Source organism: Vicia villosa, unplaced genomic scaffold, assembly GCF_029867415.1.
Source record: "Vicia villosa cultivar HV-30 ecotype Madison, WI unplaced genomic scaffold, Vvil1.0 ctg.000883F_1_1, whole genome shotgun sequence".
Taxonomy (NCBI): Eukaryota; Viridiplantae; Streptophyta; class Magnoliopsida; order Fabales; family Fabaceae; genus Vicia; species Vicia villosa.
In genome coordinates, this window is record NW_026705398.1 from 42,709 (window position 1) to 63,762 (window position 21,054).

General features: G+C 37.5%; 2 protein-coding genes across 2 annotated transcripts; both read left to right on the forward strand.

Moving 5' to 3' along the window:
* The first annotated feature begins 12,486 nt into the window (after positions 1–12,486).
* On the forward strand, positions 12,487–14,172 carry LOC131631934 (uncharacterized). The gene has a single exon (XM_058902694.1). It carries the CDS (start codon positions 12,487–12,489, stop codon positions 14,170–14,172), a length of 1,686 nt encoding a protein of 561 aa, XP_058758677.1.
* Positions 14,173–16,472: 2,300 nt separating this feature from the next.
* On the forward strand, positions 16,473–18,233 carry LOC131631935 (uncharacterized). Its single transcript, XM_058902695.1, has 5 exons — positions 16,473–16,519; positions 16,631–17,245; positions 17,477–17,581; positions 17,803–17,941; positions 18,024–18,233. The coding sequence occupies exons 1-5, from the start codon at positions 16,473–16,475 to the stop codon at positions 18,231–18,233; spliced, it is 1,116 nt and encodes a 371-aa protein (XP_058758678.1).
* The last annotated feature ends 2,821 nt before the right edge of the window (positions 18,234–21,054 follow it).

Below are 21,054 nucleotides of genomic sequence, written 5' to 3' on the forward strand. Positions count from 1 at the left end.
AATAAAAAAAGAAGGAGAAGAAGATAAAATGCATAAAGTAACATCAACTCACACTATCATTCATCTAATATTATGGATTTGGTCATTTCAAACCTATCAACATCCTAGATCCAATGATATTAATGAAGTGGAGGAAGTAGGAAGCCAAAACAAGCATAAAAAAGGCAAAAAAACACATTCTGCCAGCAGGAAATCGATTTACCTCTGTAGGAAATCGATTTCCTGAGTGCGGAGTTCAAATTTTGAAATAAAAAAAGGTGGAAATCGATTTCCTACAGAGGGAAATCGATTTCCTGCGCGCAGCATTCAAAAAATCAGCATTAGGAGGCATAAAACTTGACTTAAGCAAACATACAAACACCTTATGATCACACATCAATTGGAGCACGAATTTTCCATCAATTCACCATCAAATAGGACCAATATAGCATCAAAGATGCATCACACACAAGCACAAAAAAAATCACATTATGATGGATGAATAAAGATGAAGAAAATTACCAAATCTTGAACAAAACTTAGATCTACTTCAAGAATCACCAACACAAATCTTGATCTCTCAACAATTGAAGAAAAAAGAGTGAAATGGATTGTGGTTTAGCTCAAAGTTTGTGAGGTTCAAGATGTGACTCACAAACTTTATGAAAGAAAAAGAGCTTTGGTGAATTTGGTAAGGATGAGGAGAGAAATTGCAAGGGGTTTTTTGGCTCTCAAAGCTTGTGAAATGAGAGAGTAGAGGTATCTATTTATAGAATTTGAGCAAGAGTAGTGGCAAATTGGTCTTTTTGTGTTTGGTAATTAATTTGTGGTTAATTGGTAATTAAATGGCATCTAAATGGTAAGAAATGGTAAAATGAGGTTTAAGTGGGTTTAATGAAGGGGTTAATTTTGATGAGGTGGAAAATTGGTAAAATGATCAAATAAAAAAGGTGCCAAAATGATGTCAAGCTTCCCTCCTTATATTTTTTGAATTTCGCCTTAAGGAAATCGATTTCCCCAGGAGTCAAATCGATTTCACTCTGTTCCAGAAGAGAATTTGGCGCAAAATACACTAGGGAAATCGATTTACCCAGGAGGGAAATCGATTTCATGCTGTCCAGAATGTGATTTTGTTGAAGATTGCTGCAGGGAAATCGATTTACCCAGTAGGGAAATCGATTTCATCAGTAAAAAATGTGAAAAAATGCCTTGCTTATGGATGTCTTGGCTTAGTACCTACAAAACAAAATCATACAAAGAAACAAAGCAATATTTTTGGTATTTGGGTTAGTATAATATGCATACAAGATAAACAATCATTGGTGCTTGATGGTCCCTCTCATTGATGAGGTGAGTGCAACATCACAAACAAAACTTCCAAGTGAAGCTCTTGATTAATGATTGGGATATGAATGATACAGGATATTAGGGTCAAAAATTGGGGTATGACAGTTACCTATTCGAGATCAATTACCTTTCACTGGTTTAGAAAAGATTCCAAAACCTGAAATCATTGCTGCTGCCTTATATTTACGAAAGTCAGAAATCGAGTCCAATTGGGAAACAAAGAGTGGAGTCAAGGGTTTGCTTGCTAAGTTCTTAATGGAAAAGGCTCGATTACTACTAAAAAACAGAAGTTACCTAGCTTTTGAAGAAGTTGTGGCTCTTTTGATGTATGGGTTGGTTTTATTCCCTAATCCCGACCAGTTCATAAGTGTGCACGTTATCAACATTTTCTTAACCCACAACCCGATACCTACCTTGCTGGGAGACATACTACATTCTTTACACACTCGTACTATGAAAAAGAGAGGAACTCTTATGTGTTATGTACCACTACTGGATAGATGGTTTATATTACACCTTCCTCGATCAGTGTTGAGAAACGAACAAAGGATGCAATGGTCTCGCAGGATTATGTCTTTGTCTCATTCTGATATCCGGTGGAACAACTTCTTTCAAAGAGACATCACTCTCATTGACCATTGTGGAGAGTACCCTAATGTGCCACTCCTTGGCATCAGGGGAGGCATCACTTACAACCCCTCTTTAGCTTTGCGCCAATTTGGATATGCACGAAGAAACGGTCCTCATAACATGATTATCCGTGGCATTGTGTTCGACTACGAAGATGATTCCTAAAGACATCGACGAAGGTTTATACATGCGTGGGGCAGTGTCTACAAAGTAGAAAGCAAAACTTTAGGACAATGGAACTCTATTCCCATGGAGCCTTACCTCAAATGGGTGCATGCTCATGCTCAGAAGTTCATCATGCCATATCCCGCTATTTTACCTGTAACTATTGAGCCAAAAGTCGAAGGGGACGAACCTCGAGTTATTCTACATCCGGACATGCCAACTGACCTGGAAGAGCTGCAGAAATCTTGGGTTCAACTAAGAGGAGAAAGAGACACCTTCAAAGCACACTGTCAAGAATATGAGCGGAAAGTGTTGGAACTCACCAGACAACTCCAGGAAGAACAGCAGATCAACACATTCCTGGGTGCAAAGAGAAAGCGTCCATGGGAGGCTTGAGAAATCCTTTATTTTCTTTATTTTAACTTGTAAGCCCGAAAGAGGCAAAGAAAAAAAAAAGAAAAAAGAAATAAATTGTTTGACTAATAAATGTTTGTTTCTCTTTTAAACAAATCTAAATTCTAAGATCCTTGAAAACATTGCATATACATTTCATTCATAAACATTGCATATACATTTCATTCATAAACATTGCATATACATTTCATTCATAAACATTGCATAACAGGTTCACATAACAGGTGTCTCATCTCCTCGCTGTTTATTTCAGTTAGAAGGGATGGATTCCGAAACAAGCATCATGAATTTCGAAGCACAAAACGCCCAAGTTTAGATAGCAATTCTGGAGTTAGCAAAGGGGCAACAAGAACTGAAAGCCCTGATTATCAAGAAGAAAAAGAAGCCCAAAGGATCTGTAGGCTTAAGTCACCTGACAAGGAAGATCAAAATCCCAGTCAAGAGGTCCAAAAAGGCGCCGATCCCTGAAATAGTCGGTGAAGGTGATCAAGGAGACAATCACAACAACCAGGGTTCAGCCAAACCCTCTCTTTCTTCTAACGAAGAAGATTATCATTCCGAAGACGAACAGGGTGATAACAAATACCAGCAGCTGGAAGAACGCATGAAAGCTATGGAGATACAAAAAATACCTGGTTTAGACTTCAATGATCTTGGACTCGTCTCAGATATTGTTATCCCTCCAAAGTTCAAAGTTCCTGTCTTTGCAAAGTATGATGGAGTCTCTTGCCCAAAGCCACATCTAAGGTCCTATGTGAGGAAGATACTACCTCATACGGCAGATAACAAATTGTGGATTCATTTCTTCCAGGAAAGTCTGTTGGGTACACAACTCGAGTGGTACTACCAACTAGAAAGTGCAAAAGTTCACACCTGGGAAGATTTGGCTGCTGCTTTCTACAAACAGTATCAATACAACGCTGACCTTGCACCAACCCGTACTCAACTACGGGGCATGACTATGGCACCAAAAGAAAGTTTCAAAGAATATGCACAAAAGTGGAGAGATCTAGCTGGAAGGGTTCAACCACCCTTATCTGATCGCGAGCTGGTCGACATGTTCATGGGAACTTTAACTGGCCCTTTCTATAGTCATTTGCTGGGAAGATCGTCATCAGGTTTCACTGACCTAATATTAACTGGAGAGCATGTCGAAAGCGGTATTCAAAGTGGAAAAATTAAAATAGGCTCCTCCTCTGGTACTACAGAGAGGCTCATCAGTGGGAGAAATGAAGTCAATACAATGCACAGTCAGAAAAGTCGCAAAAGTGAGCATCACCAATCTGTAGGGGATGTTCTGATCTCTGCATCTGCACCTCAAAAAGATCAATCGCCAAAGTATACGCGTCGACCAGATGCACCAAGAAGAAATTTCACCATAATCAACATGCCAATCTCTCAAGCATTGCAGCACTTATTAAAAGCAAATCTGATTACATTGAAAGACCCTCCAAAGAATGTCAACACTTCCTCTCCGAGTTATTGCCCCGATGCAACATGTGCATACAATTCTAACTGTCCAGGACACGATGCAGATCACTGTTGGGCCCTGAAAAATAAAATGCAAGACATGATAGATGCTGGGGAAATTGAATTCGATCCTCCAGAGACTCCAAATGTCATCTTTGCACCTATGCCAAAACACGACAAGACCGTTAATGCTATCATAGACACTGTTTATATCTATGATGTGAGAGAATTGTCAACTCTGCTCCTTGAAGTCAAAAGAAAGCTAATACGAGATGGTTTCTTTCCAGGTTGTGACCCTAATTGCTTTTATTGTGCACCCCTACCCAATGGTTGTGAGAATCTGAAAATAGGAATTCAAAAGTGGATGGATCATCGTATCATTATGTTTGAGAGGCTCCCTTCTATGGACGATTTATGGGAAGTTTTTTCAAATGGGATGAGAATAGAGGACGCCTTAGTGGTTTCTACCATACCATTGAAAATCCCTTCCAAAGCTCCTTTCAAAATTTCTGCTGCACCCAAAGTGGCATCTGTAATCATCACTAGTCCGGCTCCATTTCCATACTCCTCAGACAAAGCTGTCCCATGGAGTTACGACATTAATGTTTATGTCCATGGAGTTAAGCAAGACACCTTGACTGAAGAGGCCATGAATTTTACTACTCCGACTGTTGATAATATTCTGGGTACTAGTAAGATTACGAGAAGTGGAAGGATCTTTTCACCATAAATTTCTCCAAATATTGCTACTAATCCAGTCCAGGTCCCAGTTCCTAATCAAGATATCAACGCTCGAGGAAAAGAGCCACTAGTTGAACCAGTTCAAATACCGGTGGAAGTCACTATTGAAGATCCATCGAGGCAAGAAATGGAGGAAATATTGAAAATCATCTGCAAAAGTGATTACAATATTGTCGAACAAATGGAACACACTGCTTCAAAAATTTCAATGTTGTCTCTGCTAAAGTATCCAGAAGCTCATGCCAAGGCCCTCATGAGGTTCCTGAAAGCTGCACATGTACCACAGGAGATATCAGTCGATCAATTCGAAAATTGTGTTGCTAGTCTAACAGTAAATAACGGCCTCGGTTTCTCTGATGCTGATTTAACTCCTGCTGGGAAAAATCACAATAAAGCCCTACACATCTCTATTGAATGTAACGGAACCACTTTGTCTTATGTGCTGGTAGACAACGGTTCCTCTTTGAACATGTTAACAAAAGCAGTACTGGAAAAACTTGACTTTGAAGGAGTTGTGTTACATCCAAGCGATGTTGTGGTAAGAGCCTTCGACGGGTAAACAAGAACAGTTTACGGAAAAGTCAAGCTCCCAATCAGAGTGGGATCTCAGACCTTTGATTCTACTTTTTACGTGATGGAAATTCATCCAGCATATTCCTGTTTACTAGGACGCCCTTGGATACATGGGGCAAGCGCTGTAACTTCTACCCTGCATCAGAAGTTAAAGTATCCGGTAAAAGGCAAGGTCGTCACAGTTTATGGCGAAGAAGAATATGTGGTTAGTCACCTGAGTAATTCCAAGTATGTTGAGATGGATGGCGAATTCATCGAAACTCCCTGCCAATATTTTGAGGTGGTCCCTCCCGCTATCTCTGCTGCCAAACATATTTCTGCTACTCCTGCTACAAAAATAACTCCAACTATGGCTTCTCCCAAAGATGCCAAAGATGTGATCGAAGAAGGTGGTTGCACAATATGGGGACAACTCCTTGATGTGCCTTACGAGTTCGATAAGCTAGGTCTGGGCTATGCTAGTGGAACTCAGAAGAACGATCAAAGTCCTCGTTCTGGAGGATTAATGTCACATTTCATCAGCCAAGGAGTGAATGCTATTGAAGACGATGGGCTGATCTTGAACCATATTATTCAGCAATATCCAAACAAAGTTCCACCTGTTTCCATGGAAGTTTGGGATACTTTAGGAGAACCAAGCGGCGGGTATGATTTTATAGTAAAGTACACTGCACCTCAGAGTTCCTTTATTGCCATTGAAGACATCGTCCCAACTAGATGGGGTGATGAGTTTGAAGATTGCAAAAGTTTCACAAGTTCCATTATTGAGCAATACCAAAGTCCACCTAGTCCAAAAGAAGTCTGGGATACACTAGGAGAACTAAGTGGCAAGTATGACTTTATGGTGAAGTATTTCGTTCCCCTGAGCTCGCAGATCGCTATTGAAGACATCACCCCAACTGGATGGGACAACCATTTCGAAGACAATATGACATTCACAAGCCCTGTCGCTCCTGAAGAAGTCTGGGAAACACCAAATAATGAGAATGATTTCCTGACATAGTACACTGCTCCCCAGAATGCATAAGTCTCCCTCAAAGACATCATTCCAACTGGATGGGACGATCTTATCGGGTATCTCTCTCAGCCAACAGAGGTATCTCAGCCCGGGCTCTCGTATCCAGCAGAGTATCTTGCTCACCCTGAAGGATCAACAGCTCATTTCACCACCAAAGAAATCAATGCTGTGGAAGACGAAGAAGACAACTGCAACTGGAGCAGCTGGATATTCCATACTCACAACAATGGAATGAACAACTAGGAAGCTGAAGATGTGATCTCCTTTGACCAGGAGTAATTGCAATTTCCTGTTTTCGTTGTTTATATGTTCAAAGATAAAAATGGTTCCTGTACTATCGAACCATGAACTAAAAAGCCAGGTGCCTTGCCCGAAGCACACTGGTCCTTTTTATAAGGGTTTGTCATACCATGGTCATGTTCATTCAATAAAATCATGGGACGTTTGCATATTAAAATTTAGTGATCCTTTTTGTTTCTTTCTTTGCTTTATTCATTTTCAAATAGCTATGTGTTCTTACACACACCCACATAATAAATGCAGATTCACATTCACTCTGGATCCTGTTGATAACGATTCTGCTATTGCCAGTCATGACTTTGAAAATCCGATCTACCAAACTGAGGACGAAAGTGAGGAAGATTGTGAAGTACCAAGGGAACTTGCAAGGCTATTAGAACAAGAGGAAAAGACTATACAGACGAACAAAGAACCAATTGAGGTTATCAACTTGGGCAGTGACGAAGAAAAGAAAAAAGTCAAGATAGGGGCTGATTTAGAAGACATTGTCAAGCAAAGACTGATTCAAATGTTACAAGACTACGTTGAGATATTCGCCTGGTCCTATGAAGATATGCCTGGCCTTGACACGGATATTGTGGTTCACCGCCTGCCAATCAAAGAAGGTAGCACCCTAGTTAAGCAGAAGCTGCGAAGAAGTAGGCCCGATATGTCCAAGAAGATCAAAGACGAGGTTAAGAAGCAATTCAATGTTGGCTTTCTGAAAGTTGTAAGTTATCCTCCTTGGATAGCTAACATTGTGCCTGTGCCTAAAAAAGACGAGAAAGTCTGAATGTGTGTAGACTATAGAGATCTGAATCGGGCAAGCCCCAAAGATGATTTCCCTTTACCTCACATCGATGTACTGGTTGACAATACTGCATAATGCAAGATATTTTCCTTTATGGATGGATTCTCAGGTTACAATCAAATCAAGATGGCGCCCGAAGACATGGAAAAAACAACCTTCACAACACCTTGGGGAACCTTTTGTCACTACAAGAAAAGCATGTTTTAGATGCAATTTTTTAGCGTCGGCCACGACTCCGACGCTATTAGCGTTTCCTTAACGTCTCACAAAACCGACGCTAGCTAAGGAAATAAGCAATTGTTTTACAAGATGACTCCGACGCTACGGCTGAAGCAGAAAAATTTCATTTCCCTCCACCAATTTCGTTTCCCTCCTTTACAATTATTGTTAAATAAAAAAGTTTAATTTTTACTCTAGTGACGGTTCGGGCCGACGCTACGCTTCGTGCGAAATTATTTCATTTCCCTCCATCAATTTCGTTTGCCTCCTTTTCATATATTGTTAAATAAAAAAGTTTAATTTTTACTCTAGCGACGGTTCAGGCCGACGCTACGCTTCGTGCGAAATTATTTCATTTCCCTCCATCAATTTCGTTTGCCTCCTTTTCATATATTGATTTAAATAATTATATAATCAATTATCTTTCATAGTAGCGACGGTTGTGACCGACGCTATAGGTGCGAAATTTTTTATTTCCCCCCACCACTTTCATTTGCCTCCTTTTCATATATAAATTTCATTTTTTTTTAATTTTTTCATGGTAGCGACGGTTAGAACCGACGCTATATTTGGTGCAAAATTATTTCATTTTCCCCACCACTTTTGTTTTTTTATTGTTTTAAATAATTTGTATTTATTTATTATTAAGTATAATTTAATAAAACAAACAAAAATACATATTAAGTTGATTTTGAAAATAAAATTTAAACATAATAAACTAAAACTAAAATTATATGTTGAATCAATATTTCAAAAACAAATCAATATTATAAATTTATAAAATAAAAGTAGAAGTAATATCTAATACAAATTTAATTTATAAAATAAAAGTAGATTTTATAACTAAAATTTAATTTATAAAATAAAATTTTAAAATTAAAATAATAAAATCAAAATTATATTAAACTCAAATATATATTAATATTATATACTAAATAAAAAGCCATATGGAAACAAAATTGCCATTGAAATTAAAAAAAAAAAAGAACCCTAAACAAAAAGCCATCGTTTCTTCTTCTTCTGAAAAATCATTCCATCGTTCTTAAAAACAAAAACCCTAAACAGCAGCAATCGTTTCTTCTCATCGTTTCTCCATTCCATTTCAATGTCAGGTTCTCATCGTTTCTTCTCATCGTTTCTTCTTCATTCCATCGTTTCTTCATTCCTTGTTTCAGTTTCATCGGTTCCTTGTTTTAGGTGTTTGAAGGTGACCGGAGCCGTAACGACGTGACCGGAGCCGTGACGATGTAATTCCTTTTTCTCAAGTAAGATCTAGTTTCTTCTTTCCCTTTCCCATTCATCGGTTCTTTTTTCCGATTTTGATGTTTGCTCTCACCACTTCTATAGCTCTCTCTCATGGTGTTGCTGATTCACTCTTTCCTGTTTCTTTGGGATTTAGTCTTATTGTCATGTATGATGCTATTGTTGTTTCGAATCAATTCTTATTAAGGTTTGATTAAAAACGTTTTTTTGATTTGTAGTGAAATCCTGTTTCAATTAGCATGCTAGCAATGAGGTACCAGGCCTTAGGATAGGATTATAACCCCAGCTTCTCTTCAAAAGTTTTTCTTTAAAATGGTAGAGTTTAGAAATCGTACAACATTAACAATCTGATACTGAAAATCTTTGCTAACCACTAAGTTCATGGAAGAGGTTGAACCTTGCGTACTCGTCGAGCTGCGATTTGTTGATATGTTTGACTGGCCTTTTATAGAGTATAGTTTGTTCTAATTTGAGAGGCAGGTCTTCGGTTGGTCTGAAATTAGTTGTATTATTGACTTGTTGGTTAAGATTACCAGTTCCTTTTAGTACATGTCTTTAGGTAGGCTTTACCCGTAATTTACATATTAGCTAGAATTATTCGATGAGAATTTGTACTTAGCCTATTTGGGGAACAAGTTACCATACTATATAGAATTTCTGCAGTATCAAGTAGCATCTTGTGGATGTTTATTTGGGGAACAAGTTGCCATACTATATAGAAACTATCATACCGCAACAATCTACCAATATTCCAATACGCTTAAACTATTAAACCTATGTTTGTTTACACCAATGTTATTAAATAGCCATTATAGCAGCCCTATACCGCTATAGCATAGTGGAATTTGAACAAACCACTATTATTCCACGATATTAGCAGCACTATCGCGCAAAAATGCTGTCAAACAGCTACTATAACGGCACTATAACATTATCCTTGAATAGCAGAACTTAAAACATATGCTATTTCCCACTATCCAAAGTTGACCACACTGGTTTACGCGGCAATCCACTATATCACCGCACATTTACTAACTCCTACAATTCCAATCATCGGCACCACCGTGTAACCAAAACAAAAACACATGCATTATGCATCAAAATTAGGTTCTTCTCAACTTCAATTAAGGCAAGAAATTTTCGTGGCATTAAAAAATGTATCATACTAGGTATAAAATTAAACACCCAAAGAAATTAACAAAAGCTGTTAAAATCAAAATCAGCAAGATCTAACAAACCTGATGAAACTTAGTATCTTGTTGAAGACGCTTCAATTCAGCAAGAATTCGATGCTTCCCTCTCTTATCCGTTGTAGCTCCTTCAACAGCAGCTGAAGAAACAAGGGTTTCTTTCTCCTCATCAGCGGACGAAGCTGTTTCAGACGCCATAATAAACTAGGATTTGAATTTTGGTTAGCAACTGTTAAGCTAGGATTTGAATTTTGGGTGGTGAATAGGTCAGAAATTTTCCCACCAAATTTGGTATTTGTGATTGACCGTGATAAACCAGGAATTATTTGTGATTTGGTGTAGTGGTTACTTCATATACCTTTTTGCATATTACATATGGTTAACACAATCGTACAAGTTCGTCACACTAGATTACTACGTTTTCAGTTTTCACTTGTGTGTTCTTTGAAACTTGTAGGTTGACTATTATTAATCCTAAAATTATTTATTTCTGAAGTGGAATTTTTGTTGTTTAGTTTTGTCTGCATTCTGTTCATGTTACATTTTGCTTAGATTGTTTACCTTGTGATTGATCATATTTTGTTATTAGAAAGATTATGGTAGTACTCAAATATTCTGCATAACTAGGTTAATGTAATCTGCTATATTGTGATTTGTGCTCATTTTGACATGTTTCGTGTAGAATTTGGATGGTTTAGTTGTTGCAGCAGCTGAACTCTATAGTGCTGTTACTAGGATTTAGGATAGGGGTTGATTGAACTCTTTACCGGGGAATTTATTCAAAAATCATTCAACTGTTATTGAAATAAGAAGCAGTGGCAGAAGTGTATCAGGGTTGTTGTAGGTATAATATGTATATCCCGATTATTAAGGTACAACCTAAGACGCGCTCATTGTCATTCATCACCCAGCGACGCGCTCCTTGTGCTGCTAAGAGCCCAACCGTTAGTGATAAATTACATTGAAGCGCGTTTTTGTTCTATGTCTGCTTCATATATACTACCACTAACGTTTGCGTCACTACCACCGCAATTAATGCGCATGGAGTAACGGGAAGTTCTTTTTTAGGCATGAATGAATGTTACTTCTGCAATACAGAATGAAGATTAAGAATGAAGATTAAGTTTATGTACTAAGCAAATGGTTGGAAAACATTATGTTCAAACCACATCGTCTTACTTCTTTGATATATACATACACACACATAAATTTAAGTAGTATATTGTATATTGTAGTAGCTACTGAATTTTCATGTGTTTTCAATGCAAGTTCATTGATTTTACGTATTCATTAAAGTCGTTGAAACATTTTTACACGTGATTTAGGAGTCACATGACTTTTTTAATTTTGTTGTATTATACAAATTGCAGTTTTCAAAAAGAATCCCTAAATTGCAGGTTTGATTTCTTCCGTCTGAATCGACAAGGACTTCATCATCATCACGGTTAGATTTCATATGTTTTAGTTTCGATTCTCTTTACCGCGGTTGATAGTCATTGTTGATTCCTGTTGGCCTTTTATTAAAGATTGTATAGCTTATCGCTTTTAAATGGAGAACTTGACATAGTCTGGTATTGGAATGCAATAGTAAGCAATCAACTGTGTGATAATTTGGCACTTATTCATGGCACCTGATACTTGAGTAGGAAAAGAAACACCAGACTTTATCCTACTAGCTAATTATTCTAAATGGTTCTACTAGCCAATTATTCTTATATGAAAAAAAACAAATCATTTGAACAACCTTTATCAGCACAACAAATCTTTTGAACAACCTTTATCAGCACAACAAGTTTTGAAGAGAGAGTATTGTGTTGTTTGTGATGGTGGTGGTATAATAAGTAGTGTTTGTTATTTTACTGTTCTAAGTTGATGTTGTTCTAGTAATGCGCTGCCGTTTTATTACACTCTTAACCAATTGCTATTATTAGATTGAAGATATTTTTAACTTTATTTTGAATAATAATCCTAAGATTATATTAGAAAATACTAGAAATTAATATCTAAAACTTGTTGAACAACCTCGATATTCAGTATAGCATATTTTTGTTAATAGTTGTTTGTGGGTCCAAACATATACTAAGAAGAGAATTATTGGTGGCTGTTAAAACTAGTAATATGACTCTGTTTTTAATTTTGGTGTATACTAAGAAGAGAATTATTGGTGGTTGTTAATATTGGTGGCTGCTAATCTACCTTGTGTAACATATTTGACTCTGTTTTTAATTTCTTCCAATTTTAGAGATTAGTATGTAGAAAATGGATAAATCTATTTGAAATAGATAAATCTATTTGTAATATATTCCCTGGATTTAATCTTTCGTACTTTGAGAAATAGATAAATCTATTTGAAATAGATAAACTTATGTTTGTTTTTAATGTATAAAATGGATCGAAGTTGGATGTATGATAGAGTTAACTCGGATAGGTATGGTTTGAAAGATGGTTTTGTTAGTGGAGTAGAAGATTTTGTCACTAAATCCATGAATCGACCACAATTTTTAAACAAGGGGGGGATAAGGTGTCCTTGTGTAAAATGCGGTTGCATTCTCTTGAAAACGGCTAATGAGGTCAAACATCACTTGTACAAATATGGTTTTTTGCCCAACTATTATACATGGATTGATCATGGAGAAGCGAATCAAAATGTGGACCTTGATGGTCATATTAGTAGCGGTGGGAATGCTGGTGGAGATAATACAGGTGATGAAGAACAATTTCATGCAATGAATGAAATGGTCTCTGATGTTTTCAGACCATTTGTTAATGCCCCAAATGTGAATGCTGATATGGAAAACGAAACAGTTAGTGAGGGTGAGGTACCAAATGAAAAAGCTCAACGATTTTATGATGAATTGATTTCCGCAAACCAACCGATTTATGAGGGAGCTTCTGAATCCAGACTATCTATTTCAGTTAAGATGTTGGCTGCCATGTCTAATTGGCTTGTTCCTCAAAAGGCCTTGAATTTTTTCTCCCAAATGCTAATCGATGTTTGTCCAACTAAAGGATGCTTACCTGAAAACTATTATAAAGTGAAGAAGTTGGTGTCTAAGTTAGGATTAGAGGTTGAGAAAATTGATTGTTGTGTGAATGGATGCTTATTATATTTTAAAGAAGATAGCACTTTAACTCAATGTAGAGTTTGTGGAGCTGCTAGGTATGTTCCTCGAAAGTGTGGAATGGGAAATTACAAAGATGTGGCAGTGAAGGGAATGTTCTATTTTCCAATCATTACTAGGTTACAACGACTTTTTGCTTCAAAGGAATCTGCATCTCAAATGAGATGGCATCGTGAGAACCCCAGTGATCCAAATGTTTTATGTCACCCATCTGATGGAAAAGCATGGAAACACTTCGATGAAGTTTATCCCGATATTGCTAGTGACCCGAGAAATGTAAGATTAGGTTTATGTACGGATGGGTTTACCCCTTACATTCAAGCCTCTAGTACTCCATATTCATGTTGGCCGGTAATAGTCACACCCTACAATCTCCCTCCCGAAATGTGCATGACGAAACCATACATGTTTTTGACTTGTCTTCTACCTGGACCGTACAATCCGAAAGCTAAAATAGATGTCTACTTGCAACCTTTGATTGATGATTTGCAGCGCTTGTGGAGAGATGGCATTTTGACATATGATATCTCTATGCAACAAAATTTTGTAATGAGAGCGCATTTAACGTGGACAATCAATGATTTTCCAGCATATGGTATGTTGTCTGGATGGGGGACACAAGGTAGATTAGCATGCCCTTATTGCATGGACAGTACAGATGCTTTCACCTTAGGATATGGTGGAAAAAGTTGTTGGTTTGATTGTCATCGTAGGTTCTTACCAATGGATCATCCGTTTAGGAAAAGTAAAAAGAGATTTACAAAAAACATGATGAAGAAAAAAACCCACCATACATGTTTACCGGCCATGATGTCTGGGAAGCAGTTCGTGATTTTCCAAAAGTTACAGATAGTGATTGGGCCACCAAATTTCCAGGGTATGGGAAACAACATAATTGGATCAAAAGAAGTATATTTTGGGATCTTCCATATTGGAAGGACAACTTGTTAAGGCACAACCTTGATGTGATGCACATAGAGAAAAATGTATTTGATAATGTGTTTTACACTGTCATGAATGATCCTGCAAAAACAAAGGACAATGAGAAGGCAAGATTGGATTTACCTCTTAATTGTTTACGTGGGGATTTAGAGATGGTTAATCTACCTAATGGGAAGATGGCTAAGCCAAAGGCAAAATTTTCTTTGACATCCGAAGAGGCAAAATTAGTATGTAGATGGATTAAGGAACTAAAAATGCCTGATGGTTATGCCTCAAATCTTTCTAGGTGTGCTGATGTCACCAAGGGTAGGATGAAGGGGACGAAAAGCCATGACTGTCATGTATTCATGGAGTGTTTGCTTCCAATTGCTTTTCGTTCCTTACCTCCGGAGATATGGAAGCCACTAACTGAGTTAAGTCGTTTTTTCAAAGACTTATGTTGTAATACGTTGAAGTTGGAAGACCTTGTCAGGTTGGAACAAAACATTACCATCATCATATGCAAGCTTGAAAGAATTTTTCCTCCAGGTTTCTTTGACTCAATGGAACATCTCCCGATTCACCTACCTAATGAAGCAATTCTTGGTGGTCCTGTACAATATCGTTGGATGTATCCATTTGAAAGGTAAATGATGTTCAATTTCTGTAGATTATGTTAATGAAAAAACATCTTTTAATCTTTTCATGTGTAGATTGATGGGAGACTTCAAGCGTTCGGTGAAAAATAAAGCCAGGGTTGAAGGTTCAATATGCACTGCCTACTTGCACCGTGAAACTACTCATTTTTTCTCTCACTATTTCAAGACCTTTAGTTTGTTTCCAAGTACAAGTTTAAGGAATGATCCTCGACCAGATGATGAGAACTCCCAACCAATTACACTTTCAATTTTTAGCAAATGTGGCCGTCCTAGTGGAAAATCTCGTGACAATTGGGTGATTGATAAGGAATGGAAGTCTGCTCATGTGCACGTCTTAATCAATTGTGACGAGGTTAAACCGTATCTCGAGTAAGTACATTTTTGTAAAACAATTGTGTTGATGTCAACCATTTTGCATATATATACTCATAGATTTTATGGCCGGTGTCAGATTGTTCATGCAATATCATTCTATCAATAAGGAAGATGCTTCTGGTCTTATACACGAGCAATTTCCTTCATGGCTAAAGGACTATGTTAGTATTTATCTCATGATTTATATTATGTGGTTGACAATAAACTATAACTAAGATTAGGTGTATTTTTTAGGTGAATGATGAGAGGAATGGAACAACTAGTCCACACCTGAAGGCATTAGCTCTCGGTCTTAATCCGAAGGCAACATCATGGAACATATACTTTGTTAATGGGTACAAGTTTCACACCCAAGAATGGAGTCATGGTAAAAAGACTACTAATTGTGGGGTATATGTTAAAGGTCTTACAAATGGAGGAGAAAACGATTTTTATGGCATCATCCAACGTATCCTTCAATTGGAATACAACGGCTTTAGCAACAAGATTGCCCTATTTTATTGTGATTGGTTTGATCCAACAAAGAATAGTGGCACAAAAGTTATTACTGAGTACAATATTGTTGATATTAAGATGAATAAGCGATATCGTCAGTATGACCCATTCATTCTTGCACAAGAAGCAAAACAAGTGTATTATGTCCCTTATCCAGAAACGTGTAAAAATATGCGTGGATGGTGTGCAGCAATCACCACAAAACCAAGGGGTTATGTTGAGATAGACAACACCGGGGATGAAATTCCTTATCAATCTGATGAAATGTTACCAGTTGTGCCTATTACCGAAGTTGAACAAATACGTGGTTTAGCTGATGGGGGGTTAATTGATGGCGACGTCGAGATAAGAATGACAACTGAACCAATGACTCAAGATTGAGAGAACATTTTATCTTGTGTTTCTATATTTACTTGTATTTTATGTTACTAGTACTTTATCTTATGACTTTATCAATTTGAATATCTATGTTGACTTGTAATCTATGTTACTAGTATTTTATAACTTATTTTATATTTGATGCTTTTGTTCATCACTCCCACCATTCTTCAGTGTTGCACTGTGTTCATCACTTCTGATTGATAAACTTTTATATATGCTAGATTCCTTTTACTTGTTTCATACTAGATATCTCTTAATTTAGGATTTGTGTTTTCATATTAAATTGTAGTCACTCTATTTCTGGGTCATATAAATTATAATAATGATCTGATGTACTAAGTGTATACTATTGATGTGATATGTGAAAATGTTATATAAATTTTTTTATTGTTGGCAGCTTTATTGTTAGCTTCTATTCAAATGACTGGACAAAACGGAAAGAGAAAAGCACCATCAAGCACGAATAAGTAAGATGGCTTAACCTTCACTAGTTCGTTTCTTTGCAATTTACTATTTTTTGATGCATTTTTGCTAATGTTATTGATAATGTCAATTGTGTAAAAAAGTTTTGTTGACAGGTTATGTCGTCAACGACAAATTCCACCTGGGAGTATTGCTATAAAGAATTCTCGCATGGTGCATGGGAAACCTGGTTCAAAGAACCCACCGCCACCACATACTCAGAAAAAACATCCACCACCGATTCAGACAACTAAAACACCACTTCCTACTCAGCCTTCACCATCGATTCAGACAAAACCAACACCACCACCTACTCAGCCTCCACCGCCGATTCAGACAAAACCAACACCACCACCTACTCAGCCTCTACCACCGATTCATACAAATCCAACACCACCATTTTTGCACCCTCCATCAAAGACTAGGAAAAATCCAACACCTCCACCTTCGCAGCCTGCATCAACGACTCATACAAACCCAACACCACCACTAGCTCAGACAAACCCAACACCGCCACCTATTAATCAACCTCAACCATCAATCCCGACTTCCGAGGAATTTAGATTCATTCCTACCCCAGGATATACTCATCATGTTTTGCAAAGTCCTCCCCATCACACCTCGGAAGAGGATGTTCAAGAAGAGGGTGACCAAGCACTTTCTAACGAGGAACAACAAGAACAAGATGATGGGCAGCGACCGAAGATCTATATTGTAGAAGATACTAATGCGTAAGCACACTTTCTGTTCTATTTTGTACATTGACATAATAGAATCTGAATGTTTTTGAATTGGTAGAGAGTATAACTATGATTATGAGTTCTGATTAATTACTTTGATTCAATGTTTAGAATTTTGATTTAATAGAATCTGAATATGCATTTAACCTACAGTTTCTTAAATGTTACAATAACTATGATTATGAGTTCTGTTTAATTACTTTGAAAGTGTATTCTTAACAGAGGTAAAAGTAATAACCTATATTGTAATTCCCATAGGCTTACTACAAGTAACATTGAAATTGGCATACTCAAAATACCAATAGGTTTCTCCACACAGTTTTTCCAGTAACTAATAATTAATAGAATAGAAGGTGGCTGTTAAAACTAATAATTAATAACATTGATATAAAAGATTGTTTATGTGAAAATAGAATAGAAGGTGGCTGTTAAAATTGTTGTTGTTGGTGCTTTGTGAGGTGAAGAAATGTCTAAAATTGACGTGAATGGATTGCTTTGCGTGTTACATATGTGTTTTAATTAACAAACATTTTTCATTTGCCTCATAGGTTAAGTCCAGGCAACCTTGTTGCCGAAATGTGCAGAAAAGTTATAGTAAAGCTTTACAAGGGTACTTTTTTTAGTTATAGTGAGCTTAAACGCGATGAAAAACAAGCCGAGAGAAAGGAATGGTTCAACATGTTTAAAGTAATACATGTAATTTCTTTTTTAGTATTTTGATTATAATGTATATTGTTGAGTTTCATTTATTATTTGTATATTTTGTCAGTCGCTTGTAAGCTGGGACCGTTGCGATGATACTAAAATGGAAGGCTTGTTTCATCAAAGGTGTGCTGCACGACTGCGTGATATATTGCAAAAGGCTAAAGATCAGGCGCGCAAGCCGCCTTGGATGGGTGTAGATACATGGGAGTTTCTTCTTGCAAAGTGGGAGACAAAAGAGTTCAAGGATGTCTCCAAACAAAATAAGATTAATTGATCATCAAGCAGAGGTGGGGCAGTCCATACGTCTGGTCGTATAGCTTACCATGATGTTGCACTTGAATTGGTATGTATTATATTTGTTATTGAAATGCTTTAATATAATTATATTCAATATACATTGTGACCATATATATTATCTTTAATTATAGGCTAAAAACTCAAGCGACCCGCACATCCGGATGAGCTCTTCATTGCCACCCACAAAAAGAAGAATGGAGAGTGGGTTGACGAGCGTGCAGCAAAAACACATGTAAGTTGTTCGTTTCATTTTTCGTTTTGAAGTTTCTAAATTTGTGACTAGGAAGAAAATACATTATGAAGTTGCATGAGACATGTTAGTTTCATTTTCATTTTGAAGTTGCTGAATTTGTGACTAGGAAGAAAATACATTATGAAAAACTATTATTATATTAAGTCAACAAAAATTAAATGAACTATACGTTAGTTACTTTTGTTTATTAAGTCATCCAATGGAAGTAATAATATATGCAATGCCATAATCTGCATTTTTAGAAAAACATCAACAGCAACTTTAAAATTTGTTTCAAGTAGGCAGAGAATAACACCCAGCCACATTGTCAAACAAATATTGTCAACGTCTTTCACTTGGTGAGTACACTGTCACACTATCAAACAAGTAAGCAGCATAATTAGATGATCTTAAGCACATTTTCGAGAGTGTTGGTGAGTACTCAGACTACTTCTTCTTGGTGAGCAACGTCTTTCACTTGCTTTGGGCGACTGATAGAAATTGGAGAGAAATTAGATATGGGAAAAATGGAAATTAGAGAAAGAAAATTGAAATTGAAATTGAATTGAAGAGAAAGTTGTTTTGTATAGTTGCTGGTTTTGTATATTAGATTCAGAAAAAACAACTAGGAATGTTATCCTATCATAATGAAACACGTGGCATCGTGTTGCGACGCCACGGAGCCGACGCTATAGACAACATGTAATGTTGGTAAAAGGAAACACCCAACCATATGGTGCCACGTAGCATATATTAGGGATGGTGTGGGCCGACACTACAGTTATGGGTATAAGCTATGGACAACGAGTAGTGACCGCTTAGCGTTACTTCAAGCCGACGCTACGGTAGCGACGGCCTTACGCTACTGTTAGCTTCGGGGTGTTTAGCGACGGTCGCGACTCCCACACTAAGCCGACGCTAACAGCTATTAACGTCGGTTTTAAAGATATTAGCGACGGTTTATGACCGACGCTAAAGTGTTGTTTTCTTGTAGTGTCTTACAAAGTAATGCCCTTCGGTTTAAAGAATGCAGGAGCAACATATCAGCGTGCAATGGTAGCTCTGTTCCATGATATGATTCATCAAGAAATAGAGGTTTATGTCGATGATATGACTGCAAAGTCCAACACTAAAGAAGAACATCTGGGTCATCTGCACAAGCTGTTTGACAAACTCAAGAAGTACAGGTTGCGACTGAACCCGAACAAGTGTACCTTTGGAGTAAGGTCCGATAAACTCTTAGGTTTCATCGTCATCAGCAAGGGTATTGAAGTTGATCTTGCCAAGGTAAAAGCCATTCAAGAAATGCCCATACCCCATACCGAGAAACAAGTCAGAGGATTCTTGGGACGTCTGAATTACATCGCCAGATTTATTGCCCATATGACTACTACTTGTGTGCCGATCTTCAAACTATTGAAGAAAGATCAAGTGGAAAGATGGAACGGCAAATGCCAATTAGCTTTTGACAAGATCAAAGAATATCTTCAAAAACCACCAATCTTGTTACCACCAATGGAAGGAAGACCTCTGATAATGTACCTAACTGTGTCAGAAGATTCAATGGGGTGTGTACTGGGGCAACATGACGAGTCTGGCCAAAAAGAGCATGCAATCTACTATCTTAGTAAAAAGTTTACCGATTATGAAACAAGATACTCACTACTCGAGAAAACTTGTTGTGCCTTAGCATGGGCGGCTCGCCGACTAAGACAATATATGCTAAACCATACCACTTTCCTGATCTCCAAAATGGATCCTATCAAATATGTGTTCGAAAAAACTGCTTTCTCTGGAAGAATAGCAAGATGGCAAATGATCTTAACAGAGTATGACATCCAGTATACTTCACAAAAGGCGATCAAAGGAAGTGTGGTAGCTGATCATCTGGCTCATCAAGCAGTGGATGATTATCAAGCATTGAACTTTGACCTCCTAGATGAAAATATTATGCTAGTTACTGACTACAAACAACCAGGACCGGAGGAAGGACCCAAGCCAGGATCCCGATGGACTATGGTTTTTGACGGAGCCTCTAATGCGCTTGGCAATGGCATCAGAGCTGTGATCATTTCTCCTACAGGAGGACATACACCATTCACTACCAGATTATGTTTCAACTGCACTAACAATAGAGCCGAGTATGAAGCATGTATTCTGGGTCTCAAAGCTACAATCGATCTAAGAATTAAGTTCCTGGAAGTCTATGGAGACTCAGCCCTTGTAATTTATCAAGTCAAAGAGGAATGGGACACGAAGCACCCGAATCTAATTCCATACAAAGAATATGTGCTGAGTTTGATTCCTTATTTTGAAGAAATCACTTTTGAACATATCTCGCGCAAAGAAAATCAACTAGCTGATGCCCTAGCTACCATGTCATCTATGTTCAAAGTGAGATGGGACAGTGAGGCGCCCATGATTACCATTTACAGACAGGATGAACCAGCCTATTGCAATGAGATTGATACCGAAGGAGTGGAAGAAAAACCATGGTTCCATGAAGTAAAAAGATATCTCGAAGATCAGGAGTACCCTGAAGGGGCATCCATTAACGATAGAAAGT